Source organism: Pieris rapae, chromosome 1, assembly GCF_905147795.1.
Source record: "Pieris rapae chromosome 1, ilPieRapa1.1, whole genome shotgun sequence".
Taxonomy (NCBI): domain Eukaryota; kingdom Metazoa; phylum Arthropoda; class Insecta; order Lepidoptera; family Pieridae; genus Pieris; species Pieris rapae.
The window spans coordinates 3259373-3276998 of NC_059509.1; the positions used below are offsets into that span (position 1 = coordinate 3259373).

The 17626-nt window shown below is 33.9% G+C and overlaps 5 protein-coding genes across 7 annotated transcripts; 3 read left to right on the forward strand and 2 right to left on the reverse strand.

Annotated features, from left to right (window-relative positions):
- Positions 1 to 63: 63 nt before the first annotated feature.
- Positions 64 to 7140, forward strand: LOC110994925 (translin-associated factor X-interacting protein 1). The gene is made up of 13 exons (XM_022261856.2): positions 64 to 203; positions 287 to 421; positions 2083 to 2220; positions 2576 to 2757; positions 2911 to 3086; positions 3392 to 3518; positions 3834 to 3942; positions 4302 to 4468; positions 4889 to 4967; positions 5187 to 5303; positions 5852 to 6004; positions 6428 to 6602; positions 6897 to 7140. Exons 1-13 carry the CDS (start codon positions 72 to 74, stop codon positions 7082 to 7084), a joined length of 1878 nt encoding a protein of 625 aa, XP_022117548.2. The 5' UTR covers positions 64 to 71; the 3' UTR covers positions 7085 to 7140.
- LOC110994926 (homocysteine S-methyltransferase 2-like) lies at positions 848 to 2387 on the forward strand. Its single transcript, XM_022261857.2, has one exon. The coding sequence runs from the start codon at positions 1036 to 1038 to the stop codon at positions 2035 to 2037; it is 1002 nt and encodes a 333-aa protein (XP_022117549.2). The 5' UTR covers positions 848 to 1035; the 3' UTR covers positions 2038 to 2387.
- Positions 7141 to 7678: 538 nt separating the features above from the next.
- Positions 7679 to 11085, forward strand: LOC110994776 (WD repeat-containing protein 89). Of its 2 annotated transcripts, none has more exons than XM_022261623.2 (7): positions 7679 to 7951; positions 8029 to 8252; positions 8339 to 8514; positions 8702 to 8965; positions 9120 to 9211; positions 9425 to 9527; positions 9872 to 11085. In XM_022261623.2, the coding sequence occupies exons 1-7, from the start codon at positions 7803 to 7805 to the stop codon at positions 10001 to 10003; spliced, it is 1140 nt and encodes a 379-aa protein (XP_022117315.2). In that variant the 5' UTR covers positions 7679 to 7802; the 3' UTR covers positions 10004 to 11085. The 2 variants fall into 2 exon arrangements, with proteins under 2 accessions (XP_022117315.2, XP_022117316.2); XM_022261624.2 differs by having other exon boundaries at positions 8342 to 8514.
- Positions 11086 to 11094: 9 nt separating this feature from the next.
- LOC110994775 (cysteine and histidine-rich protein 1 homolog) lies at positions 11095 to 16198 on the reverse strand. 2 transcript variants are annotated; one of them, XM_022261619.2, is made up of 7 exons: positions 15608 to 16198; positions 14192 to 14430; positions 13835 to 13996; positions 13498 to 13709; positions 12789 to 12949; positions 11988 to 12187; positions 11095 to 11497 (listed from the first exon to the last, which is right to left on the reverse strand). In XM_022261619.2, exons 1-7 carry the CDS (start codon positions 15803 to 15805, stop codon positions 11470 to 11472), a joined length of 1200 nt encoding a protein of 399 aa, XP_022117311.1. In that variant the 5' UTR covers positions 15806 to 16198; the 3' UTR covers positions 11095 to 11469. The 2 variants fall into 2 exon arrangements, with proteins under 2 accessions (XP_022117311.1, XP_022117314.1); XM_022261622.2 differs by lacking the exon at positions 13835 to 13996 and having other exon boundaries at positions 15608 to 16190.
- A 200-nt stretch (positions 16199 to 16398) lies between these two features.
- On the reverse strand, positions 16399 to 17479 carry LOC110994777 (SAP30-binding protein). The gene has a single exon (XM_022261625.2). The coding sequence runs from the start codon at positions 17366 to 17368 to the stop codon at positions 16508 to 16510; it is 861 nt and encodes a 286-aa protein (XP_022117317.1). The 5' UTR covers positions 17369 to 17479; the 3' UTR covers positions 16399 to 16507.
- Between the last annotated feature and the right edge of the window lie 147 nt (positions 17480 to 17626).

Genomic DNA, 17626 nt, shown 5'->3' on the forward strand with positions numbered 1-17626 from the left:
CAAAAAGATTATCACTGCAGAAACCGCGTAATCAAAATTTTTCTGTGAAACTCAGTGGAAAGTTTAATTTTATGATGCACAAAAATACTCCAAAATACGTAAAAGAAATCGATAGCAGAGTAGCTGAAAAGTTAAAACTTTTAAAGAAAACTAATTCCACGTTGTTAGAAAAGAAACAAACATATTTTGATGAAGTTCTTTCGGTAAGAATAAAATACACTTTATTTTTAAAAGGACTTTTAAGTGACTTAAACAAAGATTACTGTTATCAGTTAAACTGTTTTAGATATATCGTGATGCCTCTAAAGAACTGATTGAAAAATCAATTACATATTCTCCAATATTACTTGACATACAAAACTCTTATGAAAAATCTTTAAGCATACGTGATGATCGTATAAAACAACTTATCACTCAAGATGTAAGTTTTATTTAATTATTTAATTTTAATATAATTAATTTAAGACGTTAAGTTTGTAATAAATGAACCATAATTAACAATAAGTATTTATGACAATAGGTTTCGTAGTTAGATTTCTTGCTTGTCGGAGTCAGTCCTTTGTTAGACAGTCCTTATCTATATCAGTTATCACACTCGTTTTATTTAATACAGACATCCGATTATGTACGAAGTATGTATGGAAAATCGGTTTATGGATCTAAGGGTGCGTTCACATGTGGCGAATGTGCATCCAATGTGCAGCTCGCCAGATGTGGACGCACCCTAAAAATATCCGTTTTACAGAGTAGTCAATAAAAACCCGAAAGATATGAGAATAAGTGTTGTCAATTGTCATAATTAGAGATTGTCTTATTCTTCAGGGCAATGAACTTACAAAGTACAAACTGTTTGGATTTTTAAAAATTGAGTTGGTACTTTGAAGACGTTAACGACCTACACTAATACAGTAAAATTTTAAACTTTTTTATTTAATATTATAATGTTTAATATTCAGTAGGTACTATACTGCGGCGTTTTTCATTTAAATTTCATATTGAAGTCCAAGTTAGACCAGCATTTTTTTTAAATTTAGGATGATTGAAAGTAGTAACCCAAAGAACGTAGAAAATATATACGTATTAGACGGAGGGTTCTCGTCGCAACTGTCTCGGCACGTTGGTGTTTCTCCTGATGGTCACCCGCTATGGACGTCTCGATTTCTACAGACTCATTCTCAAGAAATAGTTGATACTCACCTTGACTTTATTCGAGCAGGTTCAGACATTATTTCCACTAACACTTATCAAGCTTCTGTTGGAGCTTTTATGAAACACCTAGGAATATCATCGGTAGAAGGATTATCTTTAATTAAACATGCTGTGCGTTTAGCGCAGCAAGCGAGGAGTAAATACATAGACGAGTGTAAGTCCAATGATTTGACACCACGTAATATTCTGATAGCAGGCTCGGTCGGGCCGTATGGCGCATCTCTGAATGATGGATCAGAGTACAGTGGAAATTACATCAAAACAATTTCTGAAAAACATATTCAGACCTGGCACAAACCTAGGTTAGATGTTTTAGTTGAATCTGGTGTAGATTTAATTGCTTTTGAAACTATACCTTGTGAAAAAGAAGCTCTAGTACTTGTCAATATGTTGAAAGAATATCCAGAGATAAAAGGATGGATATCATTCTGCTGTAAAGACAATTTGAGTATTGCACATGGGGAAAATTTTTCTAAAGTAGTTATGAATTGTTTGCAAGCAAACTCTGAGCAAATACTAGCTGTAGGCATTAATTGCTGCTCACCAAAACTTGTCAGGGACTTAATAACAAGTCTGGAGATAGACATACCTATTGTGACATATCCAAACTCAGGAGAAAAGTTTATTCCTGGACATGGATGGGCAGATGATCAATGCCAACCATTGCACTCATTTGTGTCTAGTTGGTTGGACATCAATGTTAAGTTCATTGGTGGATGCTGCAGGACTTACTGTGAAGATATAGCAAAAATTAGAAGCGAAGTAGATATTTGGATTAAAGATAAGCAGGAGAAATCAACCTTGCCAATTATTAATGTTCCTATTTGAACAATAAACATACATTTGTCAGTATTAAGGTAGATATTTTTGCAGAAAGTGTTTGGTGTTTCGGTAAATAAAAAGAAGTATGATGATAAAATAAAACAATTACTTACTGATAAAGAGGCCTTGAGAAGTGAAAATCTTAGTTTGAGCTTTGAGATATCCAAATTAAAGAAAGATAATGGGAAGGTTTGTCATTAGCGCTTTGTTAAGACTGATTAAAACATGTTTGTGTTGTATACTTCTTTCATCCTATTATCCTCATTATATCTTTGTATCCCTGTGGTGATGAGTTTTGTATTATATCATTAAAATGTATATTTCATGATTCATTTAATATAAACCTTTATGTAACATTGTTGTCTCACTATATTATTATTTATATGGGAAAATCAAGGTAATACATCTGTTTTTAATATTTTAAGAAAAGTTGCTTTACAAATTAATTTAATTAACTGCAATGTGGAGAACTGTGTGTTACTGTAATGTATACTACAATTCTATACCTAAAACATAAAATTAAATAAAAATTATTTCCTTCCAGTTAAAGGATGAGAACTTTTCAGACTATTTATCGTTAATGCGTGAACGCGACGCTAGATACACCCTATACTTTGAGAATTTATCGCTGCATCTGAGACTAAAGGAGTTAGATGATGGCTCGAGTCAACCAATGGCCATTCGATCTGACCCCACCATACTCAGAATTGCACTTGACAGATGTCGGTACGTTCACAATATTATGGTAACAATTCGTATCGAAATTCAACCTAGCGTCCGATACCGAAAACTACTAATTAATTTTACAACCAGTATTTAATAAACACATTAATCCCAAAAGCTTAATAGTTGTTAAAAACTTATACTGAAAATAAACAGCGAGCAGTTATCGTCAACTCAAAGCGAGTTGAAGAGGATGAAAGAAGAATACGCGGAAACAGTGCCGAGACGTGACTTCGAACATCTGGAAGGCGAGAACGAGGAGTTACAGACGCAGGTACAGCACCAGATCGCCCAGTTAGAACACCTGCAGAGCACCTATAAGAAAATCACTGGTAATTAATTCTTATTTACATCTGTGCCACTTTATTTCTCAAGTAGACGCGTTGCTAAAAATTCTTGTAGTCTCGTGCTAAGGTAACAATTATACGGCGTAGAGACATCATAAAAATATTTTTTTTTATTCGTAAACTGAATCATAAGCTAAACAGGTATATTTTTTTACATTATTAATAATGTACAGTAATTTGTGAGGCAGGCATTTCTTATAATAATTATATTCAATTCAACAATGTTTTTTTATATATTTGCTTCATAAAAAGTTCATATATATTTATATTGTATGATTTCTAAATTATAGCGCATAAAAATAGTATCGAGGAAGAACTCATGGAATGCAGGGAGCGATGCCGAGAACTAGAGCGGGCTGGAACACCGCGGCCCCCATGGGATCTCTGCGCAGACTTCATTGGCGGCGGCAAGAAAAGGTTAAACATTCAACTCTGTATTATACAATCTTATTAACTACTTAACCTTTGTTCTTATTTCGCTTCAGTAAGTTAGGCATGTTTATATTACACTAATATTATAGTGATATTTATTTATGAAAAATAATATTTTCTTAAATTTGTTTAAACAGTTACAATCACATACACGATCGCAGAAATCGTATTTTAAACCAATAATAATATTATAGTACTGATTTATAATTTTGGTTACTAGAAAAAAAAATGTTTTATTTATAAATCTATCTCTTTTTTCTGACTAAACTGTTTGTATGGTTAAATGAACCATGACACCAGATGGTGTCAGCTTACTGAGGGTTTGCCATCCCGCGATAAATTAAGAGCACTGCTTAAGGAGTTGGGCCCAGCAGCCGAGAGTGAGCACTTGGAGTACTTCGATGGACTGGTGAGTTTTAACTCATACGCAGACCTATTGGTATCAAACAATACATTAAAATTAGTATAGAAAAAAAAACACTTACACATTTCCAACACTCAGATTGAATCTAGGTACGAGTCAAAATTAACATAACATTCTGTAAGTTCTCTGTAAAACTTGATAAATAAAATGATAATGAATAATTTTCTCGACATAGTAGAGGTAAACAATAATTCTTGTTTTCTATCCAGAATATTCATGCCAAACGTTATGTTATATGTATGAAAAAAAATGTTATATAGTCAGACGAATTTAGACATGTCTATATCCGAGTTATATAGTCTTAATTATTGTTTTATAATATACTGCTCATAAATAAATGACAGGGCACAGACCCCGCTGTCCCCCCATACTTACGATACTCGGGGCGCGTACGCAATCTGCGTCTGTCGCGTCGCGAGGTTCGCGTCGTGGTTAACGATGTTTGGCGCGGTCGACCCCATCATCCTCACCTTGCATTGCAGGATTTCGTGACCAAGTACTTTGAGGATAGGTAATATGTCCTTCAATTAATGTATTTAAAAAAACGAAGGAGGTATTCAACGTGTATTTTTGATGAATGAATACGGGCTTGTTGGAGGAAAACATTGTGAGTAAACCGACATGCTTGGACTTCAGAATCGACTGCGTGTGTCAGACACAAGCGCTCGATAACTTTCTTGCCTATCAAGAAAATAATTATGACGAAGAAGATATACAAATTTGATGATCTAGAGTTGTAGCGCCAGCCTAGCGTTGGTATTTTTATGTATACCTACCTAGAAAACACAAAGGATACTTTAATAATAATATTAATTCATATCCAGACGTCATCTCCAAGCTGATAAACACGCAATTAAATTATTTTTAAAGAAATATCATGAATTTTCTAAAAAGTTATTAAATAATTACTTTTTATGTGATAAACGAACAGATACCAACAGTCGTCAGTGCGCGCAGAGTGGGCGTACAATGTATGCGCGGGCGCCGAGAGTATGCTAGACGAACCACAGGTGACACTTTAATAACCTTTTCATAAAAAAGCAATTAAAACCCCATTAACTGAAGTCTTAATCTGTGTCTTTTTATTATAAGTTGCAAAGGGACTCAAGCCCCAGTTGCATATTAACAGAGCTGTTGCCATGATTATTTATAAGCTGCATTTTATAAGTCTTGACTTTGGTATGGATATGGAAAAAAATAAAACAGCGGTAAATTAAATTATAATGTAGGTCCGTGTATGGTGGGGCGCATTGCACGGACAGCTTAGCGAACAAGTGTATTGGGGTCTTCGCCGCCAATGGGACCAATTGCATCAGCATCTACGCCGCCATGCGTTAGATGGAGAGGTAACTATACATTATTAAATTTTGATGTATACGTTTATAGTGGTGTGTAACTTACGAAGTGAAACGTAAGTTATAATAGAAATATACTCGTTTATCATATTGACGATTATTTAAATGATCCGAATCCTTAGGGTTGATTTGGTTCAGTTCAATTTGTATGACTCAAAACTTCGCGATTAAACTCTCCACGCCCATTACTTGCAGCCTAGGGGGTAAATGTAAATTAACTTCTAGTGATAAAGTGATTTTGACTTGACATAATATTTAAAAAATTTAAAACAATATGGACCTGTTTCACAATGTCCGGATAAGTTCCAAATAAGCTATTTATTACTTATCGGTAGGATAAATAGTATTTTTGCGTTTCACGACTGTCAGATAGCGCTATACGCGATGAAATGCGAAGTATCTTATTTGGAACTTTTATCTTTCGAATAATTTATGTGTTGCATAGCTATTTGGCACTTTATCCATACATTGTGAAACAGGCCCTTAAGATGATAATTTTTCATTTATATTAATGTAAATAATATGTTGTTCTGTTTTAGACTGTAACAATAGAAGAGTTTGAGCGGGTATCACGGTCGATATTCCCGCTAAAAAGTGAAGTTGACATTAAAAATTTAACCGACGTTGTTAAGAAACAACTTAAAATCAAACTCAACTGTAATGAAATAAACTTGGACAAACTCTTCTACGAGGTAACCTTCAAGATTTTATAAAATTGAATTTTGTTATATATAATTTAATAGATTATCATCGTGAACGCCACATTTGTTCAAGTATTATTCTTAGCAAGGAAATAAGTAATTACTTATTCAACAATGATATTTTTTTTGTTATTAGACGATTTTTTTTGTGGAACCTAAACGAAAATATATTGACGTACATATAGGAATGTAATAGAATTATTATTTCGGCATCGAAACATAAAGTTAAAGACGAGAATTGCTTAACTTAAGTTTAACACGTTAGTGTTTCTAATAACAATTTATAATTAGGTACCTTATAACCAGACCCGGCGGAACATTTTATTCATAATGTTTTCAATTGATATCTAAATCTATTTCCAGTCAATTTTACGTAAAAATGTGGCAAACTCATAACATACTATTTGAATTTAGAACGAAGAAGGCTTCGACCGTGTGGAGTTAGCTCGAGAGCTTTTCCGTCAGCGTCAATTGGGGCAAGACAAATACATACGTGAGGTTGTGACGGAGTTAGGAGGCCGACGTGCCCAACGCAATGTAACAGTCGATGCACTCAAACGGGCTTTTGCTATTGTCGACCCGGCAATTGGTAATTTGTTTTCACAATATAAACTTTTATTTTATGCATACCATTAATGTGTACAGTCATTTGGTACACGTAACACCTAACGTTTGTCGTTAAAGATATTTTAATTAAGGATTACTAATGTATGTGTTGTTTTTTTTTTTAAATATTCAGTGTTATAAAAGAATAGAGTAAAAAACGAGTAACATAAGTATTGTATAATATTCAAGCCACTTACTAGTAGTTATATTTATTGATTAGCAATATATATTTCTACAATTACCAAATTGATTACATAAATACTCTGATTAATTACAGACCACGTCCGTATGGAACAATATATCCGATGGGCATTTTCGGATCAGACATCAGAAATCAGCGTTATCAGCCCGCTACCTCTTCAGAACATTGCCTTACGCCTGGCTGCTGGAGACATTGAGAGAGTCGGGCCTAGATCCAAGGGAGTACGTCGAAATTATAATAAGCATCAGGAGTTAAGTAAATAGATTATTGTAGGTATTTATTTTTACATATAATCTGCACTTTAATTACATTCCTTATAAAAAAATCATTTCTTTCATTTTCTTTTCCCTTCTTAAATTGTTCAATTAAAAAGCTCTTGAACAATAAGCAATAGCATCAATAATCAGGAATTAGAAATAGATATGTACAGAAAATAAAATACCAAGGGCTAGAGAAGGCCAAAGAGGGACTGCATTATAAAATCCATTAAAGAAGTTTTTTTTATAGCAATAAAATAAAAGTTCAAAGTTTCTACATCCCTTTTTGCATCCCATTGCAAACAGTTAAAAACGCTGTGTGACAGCTAACATTTTTTTAAAGGTTTACTTATCCTGGAATGTGTAGGCTTTCGATATATTGTTTGTGATATTTAAATATTTGTTATTTTTGTATTAGGTCACTTTAGTAAGCAAATATTTAGATTTGAATACGAAGCATTTTATTTTTTATTGCTCTCAAACGGGTCAAATTTCGGTCCCTTTTTCGGTGGATCACTTTTTTAGTAGCAACACTTATGTCACAATTCTACGGAATGAATAAGTGACATTGGCACTTGACAATAACACATGTACGAGTGATCAATTGCCAATTGCCATGCTCGTTTGTTATTATTTTTTTGGAAAACTTTATAACGTGTTGACCAACAGATTTTTCCTTTGATATTAAAGACATTTATGAAAGGCTTTAGTAGACAGTCTCAAAATGACCGATATAATCGAAAATCTAGAACTTGATCGAGATATCATTCCTTCCGAAGAAATAGAGGAGCAGTTCAGCAAAAAATACCACTTACTCACAGAGACATCAGTAACACTTAAAACATCATATGTTGATACACTCAGTGTCAGTAGGTGAGATAGTATTAAGCTACATAAACTAGAAACTACTTGCTTTCTACAAGTTTAGTTTCATATTGGTCTCCTTTCAGAGCATTAAAAATTGGAGTAAGTCTTCAAGATAACACATTAGAGGTTTATGAATTAAATAGTTCATCATTACAACATGTAAGTCGTTTACAAGGCCATGACAAAAAAATCACTGAGGTTAAATTTCATCCAAAGCAAGAAAGTCTTTTATTTTCTACTGGTCTAGACGGTTACATTAAGTTATGGGATTTACGATTGAAAGGCGAATGTGTTCAGGAGTTTAAAGGTATATAAAACAAACCTTGTCTTTGTTAAATTTGTCTCAATATTATTATTTGTATATCAACTAAAATTATATTACAATTATTTCAGAAGATGCTGACTCCCCAATCAGGCCCTATGAGTGTATGGATGTATCGGACAAAGGTAATGTGTTTTGTACAGGCAGTCAACTTGTAAAAGATGAGTCTTTTATTGTTTTTTGGGATCCTCGTACATCGAAGCCCTTAGGGGCTTACTGGGAAAGTCATACTGAAGACATCATTCAGGTATATTTGCATACCATATTAAACTCAATTTTTTGTCTTTCATTTTGTGTTGAATTAATAGCCCGGATGTTTTGCCAAGTACCATCACATTTCAATTTATTGTTTTACAGTAAAGTAATATTAACCTATATACATATGCTTATAGTTTTAATTACCATGAGAAATGAAATAATAAAACATGTTACAGGTGAAATTTAAACCAAATACTAACACAGTTTTGACATCTGGTGCTACTGATGGTCTTATCAACATATTTAACCTGTTGGAACATGACGAAGACAATGCTCTGTTATACTCACTGAATGTTGGCAACTCTGTGGAGAAACTTACTTGGCTCAATGACGACCAATTAGGCTGTGTTACACAGTCTGATGATCTACAAATATGGAATACAGCCACTGGTGATATGATCAAAGAATATAGTAGAGATAAAGTTGCTAGGAGTATTAAGGTACACTTATTTTAAGGATTTTCACAATATAAAGAATGGTTCAAAAATATTTAATAATTCTTTTGCCATTAACAAAAGAATATAATCGTTATATGACATATAACAAAAGTCCGATGTTTTTAGAAATTGTTATTTAAGTGTAATTAAATTTCAGAGGAGCAGAGATGATGATTGTTATGTGGTAAATATGTTCCCTGGTCCTGACAATAATAACTGGCTACTGGCTGGCTCTCATGGTGGAAACGGGTAATTTAAAATATTTACTATGATACAGTTTACACTTTATATGGTGAAGGACCAACTAGTTGAGTATGTTTGTTTAAGTTTATCAAAAGTTTGCAGTTAAATCAAGTTATATTACATGAAGATTGCATTTTAATCTTTAGCAATTGTCACAACTTAAATGTTGGAAATTTAAGCATTTATATAAAACAAATTAATATGTGATTGTTTTTGCAGTAACACTCTGAGGTCCCTTAGTATCGCTGACAAACGATTATCACCTAGCACAGACTTTGTCAACAACAAACAAATTGTTAGAAGCTGCCACTTTGATACAAATGTGAGTCCCATAATTAAGACTTATTATTCATATATTAATGTGTTTGATTTTTTATTACTATTATTTCTTCTCTACCAAAAAAATATGTATGTTAATTTGAAAAACTATTTGAACAAAAAGTATAGTTTTTGTTGTAACATAAAACAGTTATTATGGAAATAAATTTACTGTTTATTCAGTTGCTATAAAAAGAGTTTATTTGTTTGTCAAAGCAAAAGCTCCACTAATGAAATGGGTGTCAAAGAGCTCAGTTGTCCACATTTAAAAAAAACTTTGTTGATAAGTATATAATACTGTTATTAACATCATAATAACACCTTTATTATCATGACTTTCTTTTTCAGAATAACCTCTTAATAACAGCAGGTGAGTCAGGTTTAATCAGCGTATGGAGTGAAGAGCAATCACACGAACGTGACGTCACGCATGTGCACAAAAACGATAAGTTGCATGCACATAGACATAGACCATACTAGACAGATCATTACCAGAAATGTGATTAGCCTCAATTGACATTAGATTAATCACTCGTTATTTCACCAAATAAACTATATTGCTACCAGGACTTTTATTATGTTAGACAAGGTTTAAGATCTAGACAACAATAACAGCCTAATGACAGGTGGTACGTTTAGTATTAATATGGACGTAATTATAAAACATAGTGATTATGATAGTACGAGATCCGCTCATCACTTATTTGTTAAAAAACAAATTTTTATGTATATTTATAATTACGAGAAATGTACGTCTATAAATGAAAAGGAAGTGTGGCCAGCTGAATTAAACGGCAACGGAATTTTTTTTTAATTTTTATATAAATTGCCGTCATGTAGACGATATTTTATTAAAATAACAAGTGAACGAAATGTTTTCCTAAAAATCAATTAAAAAATTATTTCACTAAAAATAAATTCTAAATTTTTATAGGCAACTTGGTAGATACACATTCTCCTCATTATAAATATATATACATAAAAAAAATTTTTTTTGCAAATAAGCGATGAGCGCACTAATCTTGCAATCGAATCTTAGACCATGACTGGGGTAAGTACATAAAATGGAAACGACGAATCGCTTTTGTTCGGACAAAAATAATTTAAATTAATCGTTGTTGTGATAAACAGTTGACGAAGCAGTTTGTTTATATAATTTCGCGCTAGAACGCGAAATACCAAATATGAAATATTTCTCTCTATTATATTCTCGTATAGCATCGTATCACCTAAGTTGGGTTTTTTAATGTAACAACAGGTGTTTTGACACCTCCTACATGAAGGAGGCTCATCTGATATTAAGCGATACCGCCCATGGACTCTCATTGCCAGAAATCTGGCAAGTGCATTGCTATCCTTTGACTCAAAGACATATTATAAGCATCAAACAAAAATAGTTAAATTTTTTCGTATATGTTCTCACGCAATTTAATTATCATAAATACTATGAATACTGTTTGTTGTTTTGTAATACAGGGGCATAAGTCTTAAGTGTACTTGTATGAACTCCCCACAAAATAATATTGATAAGGAAATGATAATTTCATTAATGTATAAATAAAACATATTAATATTTAATATTTGTTTTATTACAAACCCAAATATTAATAATATGGCTGGTAAAAACATAAATAGAATCAGTCCTCCATTAAAATTCATGTAATTTTACATATAATAAAATTAGGTAAACATATAACCCAGAATATATAAAGCTATTAACTAATTGTCTAACTACCGCAATTCCCTAAACACAATTTGTACTCCAATATAATTAAGTCTAAACTCATTAAAATTAAGCTAAAAAGCACATTTTAAATAATGTAAAAAATTTAAAATCCAATAAAATAATGTACGGTTAATATGAATTTTTGAATAAAAAAATGCAATTTTGTGATCTTTGGTTATGAAGCAAAATAGAACGCATCATAAACTGTCCATCTTCACGCTTACTTATTCGTAAGAAACATGAGAAGTCTGAAACAAAAATACACATTAAAATTTGATTTTCTTTAAAAGGACAATGTCGCGGCGTGTGAAAAGAGCATCTTCTGAGATAATATACAACACTATAGGTCGACACTAGAAACTTAATATTAAAAAAGATAAGTAAATAATTTTTGTGAATAAAGGACGCGTAGCAAATAATATATTATATAGCATAACCGTCACGCCGATTTTCTTTCTGCACCGACTTTAGTTAGGTATATTAAAATTTCAATTTTGCACAGGAATCTGTCAATTGAACACAGTTGTTTACAAAAGATTATTCTTCACTGACTAGTGAGCTAGTAATTAAAAAAAAACAGAATTAACGATGTCTTAAATACTACTGTATGTGTAAACTATTTGCTGAATAGGCTTTGCGTTCTGGCATTACAGAGTTGTCGTTTTACTGAATTAAATATTACACATACCAAAGCCGAGGAATTTCGAAGTTACAAGTATATAAAAAGGTCATCGATACCTAAAATGTATGGCCTTGTTGGAGAGCAACCGGTTGGTGTCCTCAGGGTCAGCGAGGGGCAAAGGCGCAGGCGCAGGATCGTCGTCGCCGCGGAACGTATGCGACGACACCCGCGGGGCTAGTCGCGCCTCGCCAAAGGGACCCCTCGCTACTACCCACTGTACTGAGAGCTCGCATTGCGGCTTGCTCTTTAGGATTAGCTGTCCAAGTAAATTAGACAAGATAACAAACGATATACTAGTGGTTTATCACTTTGGCATTCTAAGGGCCTGTTTCACAATGTCTGGATAAGTTCCAAATAAGCTATTTATTACTTATTGGTAGGATCAGTATTTTTGCGTTTCACGACTGTCAGATAGCGCTATACGTCATGAAATGTGAAGTATCTTATTCGGAACTTTTATCTTTCGAATAATTTATCTGTTGCATAGCTATTTGGCACTTTATCCATACATTGTGAAACAGGCCCTAAATATAAAGTGGTATTTATTACCATGATCAGCATGCTTTATAGTAGTAGTAAAAATATTGTTAAACTTGAAACGACTTCCTATTAGTACCTAACAGTTTTAAGGTGTAAAAAGGTTATTTTTTATATTGTTCAGCAAAAAGTTATTTTTGGGCGCCGTGTGAATTTGAAGGGGTACAGCCTAGAATTCAAAATCAGGAACATGACAATCCTCGGGTCTTGTAAAATTTTCATGCAGCAAAAGCAAATCATGTATGTATGTATAAAAGATTTCGAAATATATTTAACATTACTAAATTTAATAAACGCCATTATTAAATAGGGCGGTGTACCTGGTATGTTATCTCACGATGCGCAGTGTGGGTGGGGTGTGGCTGATTATTGTTGATAAAAGCTTTCACCACCCATTGGTGCCCGAATGAAGGGAATCGCAATGTTTCGTAGTACAGCTTATGCATGAACTCTTCCGTGCGGTACGGCTTCAGCTGCAAATCTGTTTACCCCCGCCATATTAGCTCTTACCCTCTTAAAGAGCGGTAAGTTCTGTGGCGTAGCAAAAGGTTTTTTTGGGGTGACACCCACCCGGTCTCTCAACTTTAAAAACAATGTACAAACAAACAAAAAAAACAGGGATTTCTCTACTAGCTTAGCTCTATGTGATTCTGGCAAGAACCTGACGCTGTCGTGGGGTATTCCCCATCCCATACTCGCGATCTTTTAATAAATGATCCATATCCTTGATCATATAAAACTTATTGCTTTTCACTTTCGATGGAGTGACACCAGCAAATTCCGCACCGGATGCCACCCAAAGCAGCTACGCCACTGGGTAAGTTTCACTATTGGCGATTATAAAGCTTTATGTAAAAAATAATACATTATTTTTAAATAAAAATATTATGTCAATTTAACTAATAAAAATTATTACTGCAAGACGCCTCGAACATTTGGCTTTTATACTAAAAAACAAGTGAATGGACGGCCCAATAAATTATATGCGACCCGATTTCCATATAAAACGCTATCAGTGGTGATGATTACCGTTAAAAGTAATCTTCTCTAGGGACAGGAGGGAAAATATCTGCGTGTAGACGCGCGTATGGTCAGCGGCCCGCGCCTCGCGCTCCTCCAGCAAAGGCAGCACATCTCCCGCCGATCGCTGCGGCCTCTCGCAGACCGCCTCGTGTGCGCTGGCCTCGTGCGCAGGTCCGCGCCATCCGCACCCGATGCGCTCGTAGAGACACCCCGTCATCCTGCCACAGCATCCCACGTCACTACTGAATTAATGCCACCTACGGTACTGGAGTGTCGGCTCGCATCATAGTTTGTTACAAAGCACTTACAATACGTTAGGAACGAACAAAGCGGCGGCACACACCTGCGATACCTACGCCGCTTGTGTGCCGTCGCCGCGAGCGGTCGGCTCCTGAAGGAGGCCAGTAGGAGGCCGACTACCCACACCACGATGCGAACCAAACCACTCACAGCCGCGGGCGACGCTACTTCCACAGATAACTGAGAGAACTTGTACTCGTTACCACTGCGGGACAGAGTTTTAATGACCGCTATGTCTTATTAAATCGAGAAATATTTGGCCTACATACATGTATGACAACAAATTTAATATGAATTCATATCCTAAAAATATATATTAATAAAATGCAGACGAAAAAATGAGCATTCAATCGAAGGTCAGAAAATTACGTAAAGATTTACAACATAAGCAATAAGTTACCTATCTTCGCAAATCTTGTCTTCATGATGTTGCAAAGCATGCCTAGGGAAGACACGAGTGCAAAATTTGCATTCAGAAGGCAGTTCGGAGACAGTTTTTTCAACTGCTAGGTTTCTGGAGGCTGAGGTTTTGGAGATCTCAACACGGCAATTCGGGCAGGTAGCTGACTCGTCACGAAGCTGCGCGTCCGCCAGTAGATGAGTGAAACATGGGGCACACATCAAGTGTCCATTGCTACACTGCAAGACAACTTAAGTTTAATAACAGATTTGTGATTGTTAGGACTTTCACTATTTGTGTTATAAATGTGTGTACACAAAATAAAGATAGTCATCTATTCAATAGTGAAGATACAATTAAAGAGCAATAATTTCCAATTATAAAAAGAAACAATGTGTAACACAACTGTGTAAAACAACTTTAGTGATATGATCATATGTTCTACCTCTGCCCCTCTCATCCATGAACCTGAAAACACAAATAAGTACAACTACTTAAAGGTTCAGTTGAACTTAACTGTCTATCAATGACAATTTTATGTTAATTAAAAAACATGTTTGGCATAAATGCAAGGACGGATCCAGCTTTCGCGGCAGGAGTGGGTCACATAGTCTTGGTCAAATCAAGAACATATACGTTTGTCATCATACAAAAGTATAATTTTAGTAATAATAACTTTGTATGATGACTAATTAATTATTTAATAAATTAAATATTGAAGATATGTAGTAACATAAGATCTGGATGGTGACAAAGTATTGAAATAAAATCATTATGTTCAATTAGTGGTCCACCTAAGTCCTGGAACCAGATAAGGAGGGGTCATGACCACCCCCTGGATCCGCCTTTATATAAATGGGTATGTTATCAAAACTTAATGAATGTGGAACATAAAACATATTGCATAATCTCAACAATATATATCAATTGCATGTCATGTACTGTACTGGGATTTATGATAGAGGGGATAAGGTAGCTCAATAAAGAAACACCTATATCTTAAAATATTTCTTTATTGATTTAAAATTACACAACAATTAGCGCTTACAACTCCTGCATATGTCTAAAAAATGATAATTAATTAGACTATATACAACTTATACTATGTCACAGTAATTTACTTATTACAAAATAACAAAATATTTTCGCATACAGAAAAAGGAATATATATTTCTTGTTTTAATAACATTTGAAGACAATATATAGGATATTAATACTTGCTACATGATTGATTACAACAGGATCAAATTAAAAGTGATAATTATAGCAAATATTATTTCATAAGACAATTACCCTAACAAGCGATTTGAACGACGAATTGGAAACATTTCGTTTAAGTAATATATAAATTAATTAAAAGAAAACAGCTGATTTATTTTAAATTCAATGTATCAGTTATCAGCTGTTTTAGAATACCTGGTATACGGCGGCTGGAGGCAGGTCCAAGCAAACTGCGCAACACAGTATACCCCCCAATCTATGTTCTAATTTAACAGACGGGTCTTCGTCAAACGCAGTCTTACGCCTTTTAGGCGAAGGACCCTCATCTTTTTCTGATAAAAGAGAAACTTTACTACAAGTAGGTAAGGGGCTATTTTCAGGTACTTCAGACATTTTTTAAATTGTTTTATTAATTTTTTCACTACTCGTAAGCACTGCAATAAAACAAGAATACCATCGAACAAGACAAATTAATAAACAAAGAATCAACTATCAAGCAAAGACTATAGAACCAAAACATCGATACTAGAGTATTGTCCTTCACACAGATAAAATAATCCATAATTTTAATAGAGAGATTGTTTCTTTCCTTCTAGGCAGTGTTCAGTGTTCACGATCTTAAATTGTTAACGTTGAAAGCTTGTAGCGACACCTACAATCCGAGACTACAATCATTACAATAACGTCATGCCTAAGGCTATATTCAGTTGAGTCAGGTTTTTGATTTTTGATCTTCACCTTTGTTAAATATTTTGTATCTTGATTAAATTTTGAATCTATAAATTTCTTTTTCACACAATTTGTATAATTGTGCTGTTATAATAAAGTTTAAAGTTTTTTAATTAAAATCAATTGAAGAAACACTCGGACTAACTTAATATTTTTAGCCATGTTTTGTACTTCTACTTGTATATTACAGAGATATATTTGAAAAAATCTGAAGATAGAATACATAAGATAGAGGGTGATATTAAGTATACAAAACCTACAGGCAACAATAGTATTGCTTGTATTTGTTGCTTACTCGTCTTTAATAATCATTCATGTGTGGTAAGAGTTTCCACATACTTGTATGTCATTACAATTACTTTGAAGTCAGATCTTTGGTTTTTTAGATATTGAACCAAATGCTGATATTACTGTACCCTTAGTTCCTGTAACATTTGTTGTAAGAGGTTGTTGAAGAAGACCTGGCTGCTTAATTGTTGGCTTTGAGCCAACATTTGGTGCAGCTTGATCCCATTTTGACTTTCTTTTTTTCTCTTCATCACTGTCAGTCTTCTTACCAGATATAAAATCTATTTTTGACAATTTTTCCTTCTTTTCCTTTTCTCTTCTTTCCATTTCTATTTTCTGAACTCTGGCTAATTCATCATAATAAGACTCCTTACCCCATTTTAAAGGATCATATATTTCAGGTGGATAATTAGTATCTAATTCATTTATATCACAAAACTGGATCAATTTTTCATAAATACTTGGATTTCTAAAATTCTTCTTGTCTTGAATTATTTTGTTCATATCATATCCTTCAGTGAGCATTCGGTTATAGAATTTAGCAATGGAATCCTGTAATTCCTTTGGACATTTACCTGGTGGCTCAGGGGGTATTATTACTCCATCTTGAGAGTCATCAGCATCTGATCGTTGAACTGCATCGTCTGTATCTGTTTCCATAGATAGCCTTCTCATGTCATCCTGTCCCTCAGCAGAAGGGGACATTTGTTCTTCATCTGACACCACAGTGTCATCTACATATGAGACAAGTCTTCTTTTTGGGGAGGATGGTGCTGACGAACTTTGTTTACTATCAATGATGGTTTTGGGGCTAACAGGTTCAGATTGTGTTGTTTTGGGTGCATCTTTTTCGGGAGTTTGTTGCCCATCTTCCATATCTTCTTCGCCTTCAGAGTCGGTATAAGTGGCAGTAAGGGAAGCTAAAGCTTGTGAAGCCATGCTTCTCGTGCGTTATACCCCGATTCTGAGTTATTTAATTATATATTGATAATGAGTCAAAGATTTTTACTACACAACGGTGATTGTAATATGAGTAACAACTGTCAAGTGTCAACTGTCAACTACAAAAACAGTTGTTTCACAACTTGATAAATGATAATTGATATTTCACAGTTAAGATGAACTAGGAGTACAGATGACAGAACACAATTATTTAAAAGTAAAGAGGTTAGAGGATTGAATTTTATGCAATTGTCT

Excerpts from the sequence above, each read along its gene's own strand:
- LOC110994925 (XM_022261856.2), top strand. The coding sequence starts at position 72 with ATGATGCACAAAAATACTCCAAAATACGTAAAAGAAATCGATAGCAGA. Across the intron at positions 4,469-4,888 it reads ACCAAGTACTTTGAGGATAG|ATACCAACAGTCGTCAGTGC; the intron begins GTAATATGTCCT and ends ATAAACGAACAG. Across the intron at positions 6,603-6,896 it reads TATTGTCGACCCGGCAATTG|ACCACGTCCGTATGGAACAA; the intron begins GTAATTTGTTTT and ends GATTAATTACAG.
- LOC110994775 (XM_022261619.2), bottom strand. The coding sequence starts at position 15,805 with ATGTCTGAAGTACCTGAAAATAGCCCCTTACCTACTTGTAGTAAAGTT. Across the intron at positions 12,950-13,497 it reads AGAGAAGATTACTTTTAACG|ATTTGCAGCTGAAGCCGTAC; the intron begins GTAATCATCACC and ends GGGGGTAAACAG. Across the intron at positions 12,188-12,788 it reads ATCGTGAGATAACATACCAG|CTAATCCTAAAGAGCAAGCC; the intron begins GTACACCGCCCT and ends TTACTTGGACAG.
- LOC110994926 (XM_022261857.2), top strand. The coding sequence starts at position 1,036 with ATGATTGAAAGTAGTAACCCAAAGAACGTAGAAAATATATACGTATTA.
- LOC110994776 (XM_022261623.2), top strand. The coding sequence starts at position 7,803 with ATGACCGATATAATCGAAAATCTAGAACTTGATCGAGATATCATTCCT. Across the intron at positions 8,253-8,338 it reads ATGTGTTCAGGAGTTTAAAG|AAGATGCTGACTCCCCAATC; the intron begins GTATATAAAACA and ends CAATTATTTCAG. Across the intron at positions 8,515-8,701 it reads ATACTGAAGACATCATTCAG|GTGAAATTTAAACCAAATAC; the intron begins GTATATTTGCAT and ends AACATGTTACAG.
- LOC110994777 (XM_022261625.2), bottom strand. The coding sequence starts at position 17,368 with ATGGCTTCACAAGCTTTAGCTTCCCTTACTGCCACTTATACCGACTCT.